At 46.7% G+C, this 2283-nt stretch overlaps 1 protein-coding gene across 9 annotated transcripts in view; it reads left to right on the forward strand.

Annotated features, from left to right (window-relative positions):
* Nucleotides 1-2283, forward strand: part of Znf276 (zinc finger protein 276) — a 16041-nt gene that overhangs the window by 3366 nt on the left and 10392 nt on the right. For all 9 annotated transcript variants that reach the window (XR_004110365.1, XR_004110368.1, XR_004110366.1 and 6 more), the window contains 2 exons: nt 615-693; nt 1713-1796. Coding sequence is in view for 6 of the 9 variants with exons in the window: in XM_031341731.1 (XP_031197591.1) it covers nt 615-693; nt 1713-1796 (163 nt within the window). In the remaining 3 variants the exon portion in view is untranslated. The remainder of the gene's footprint in view (nt 1-614; nt 694-1712; nt 1797-2283) is intronic.

A 2283-nucleotide genomic window follows, 5' to 3' on the forward strand; every position in this document is an offset into this window, starting at 1 on the left:
AAAAAAAAAAAAAAAAAAAAGAAAGAAAGAAAAAGAAAAAGGGAGGAAGATTGAAGATATGGCTCAGCAGTTAAGAATACTTGTTGCCCTTGCAAAAGACCTTGGTTCAATTCCCAGGAGCCACATGGTAGCTCATCATCATCTATAACTCCAGTTCCAGAGGATCCAAGGCTCTCTTCTGGCCTCTGCCAGCACCAGGCATGTACACAGGCAAAACAGTCATACACAGAATAAAATTTTCTTAAACATTAAAGATGTAGGTATCCCTGTGGTTCAGCTATAGATGGCTTCCAGGCAAGGCCCTAGGATGATGCCATAGACTTTAGAATTCCTGGCTTTATAAAGTATTTGTATAGCTCTTTTGATAACACTATCTTTTAAAATGTTGTAAACTATGCAGAGTGGGCCATTCTCACAATGACCTGAATCTGAGCAGAATTTGGATAGAGACTGTCAGAGTGAGTTTCAGGGATGAGATCAGAGGAAGTTGAGGCCATAGGCCTCCTGGCCCCAGTAAGGAAGGTGTGTTCTTAGACAGGAGGCATTACCTCCTTACAGGTAAGGCCTTTTCAGTGACCATTGTTGGTAACCAGAGCCTGTTCTTTGTTTCCCAGGGCAACTGGGTGAGACGCAGGTTCCATCGTCAACCTCGGATGATCGGGTAAAAGACGAGTTCAGTGACCTTTCTGAGGGGTGAGAGAAGAGTGGGTTTAAAAGCCTAAAATCTCTCCTTCCAAACCAGGCTCAGCTTCTCTAGAGCTGCTACCCTTGTGGCATGTTTGCTATCCCTCCTTCTCAGAGGTGGGGAGGAAAGGAGTGGCCAGGGTTGTTCTGAGACCTCTGGCTCCTGACGTGGCTTACTGGTTGCAGAGGCACTCAGAGGAAGCATGCTGCAGGGGAAGTACTGTTGTGTTCTGACCCACAACAGTCTGGATTGCCTCATTTACACTGCCCCAGGATTGGTCCTTTGCTGTTAACTGTGTGCTGCTTCTTTAAAGGCCTTAGTTTTGTACTAGCTCTAGCATCACTAGATCGGAGGATGCTGGATCCAGGCACTTTGGGGTAGTGATGTTGAGACAGAGCAGAAGCTCTGTGTAGGGTGAGGAGAGGACAGGCCTCTCTTGGAAGGGGTCAGTGGGTCTCAGCTTTGGGCAGAGAACCACTCAGGGGTGCTTGCCCCACAACTGTGAGGACCAGCTGTATGGCTGGGCTCTTAGACTGCCTGTAGCCTTACCCCATCCAGATAGCTGGTGGTCTGTGGGGAACACTGTGGGCTTGCTAGATGGGCTGTTTGCTTCTTTTCCAGAGGCCAGTGATTCATGTTTTAGAGGGAAGGTCATTGTGAACTTTGAGATGGCTAAGAGTGTGCCTGTGTTCACAGTTGATGGGTGATACAGTCACTTTCTGAATCTGCTTTTAAATCTTCACATTTTTCCCCTGCTGTAAATAAATAAGCTCTTTTAGAGTTTGGGGTCCTGGTCTTCCAAAAGAGTAGCTTACAGGGAGGAGGATTGCTAGCTGGTTTGGTTTCAGTGAGTGGCTTGCCCTTCCTGTTAGGGAATAGACTGAGGAGTTGGGGATTTTAGATTTCTTAGGACATGTTCAGAAGTGACGCACGGACTATGGGTCTGTAGCGCCTGAAGACAGGAGGCCATGTTGGGTTTGCTCCACTCAGGTCAGTACTTTGCTGAAAGCTCTCTTGTCTTTCCTAGAGATTTCCTGAGCGAAGATGAGAATGATAAGAAACAAACCCCACAGTCCTCGGATGAGTCCTTTGAGCCTTACCCAGAAAAGAAGTAAGAATATAGCTCTGTCTAAGCATTTGCCTTCTGGACGGATGGTTTATAGGGTAGCACATGGAACTTAAGAAGTGTGTAAACATGAAGAATGGAGGCCTATCCTTCCTCATTGACCTTAGTCAGCTCACCTCCTATTTTTCCTTTGGTCCATCTCCCAAGTCTAGTGAGCATGCCTTCTCCCATCCTCTTCACCCCTATCTGTCTGTCTGTTTCTCCCATGTGCATATTTACTTATTATTGTGTTTTTGTCTGTTTGTGTGTGTTGCACAGGAGGAGGAGGTCAGAGAACCATTTCCACTATGTTGGTCCGAGGTATTAAACTCAGGTATTAATTGTCAGGCTTGGTGGCAGGAGCCTCTTACCTACTGGCTTCTAAGTGAATCAGAATGTCTGTTTGAAAGGCCAGATGATCGCAAGCAGTGGTGGCACACACCTTTAATCCCAGCACTTGAGAGGCAGAGGCAGGTGGATTTCTGAGTTCGAG

The sequence above is a fragment of the Mastomys coucha genome, unplaced genomic scaffold (genome assembly GCF_008632895.1).
Source record: "Mastomys coucha isolate ucsf_1 unplaced genomic scaffold, UCSF_Mcou_1 pScaffold22, whole genome shotgun sequence".
In the NCBI taxonomy this organism is placed as follows: Eukaryota; Metazoa; Chordata; class Mammalia; order Rodentia; family Muridae; genus Mastomys; species Mastomys coucha.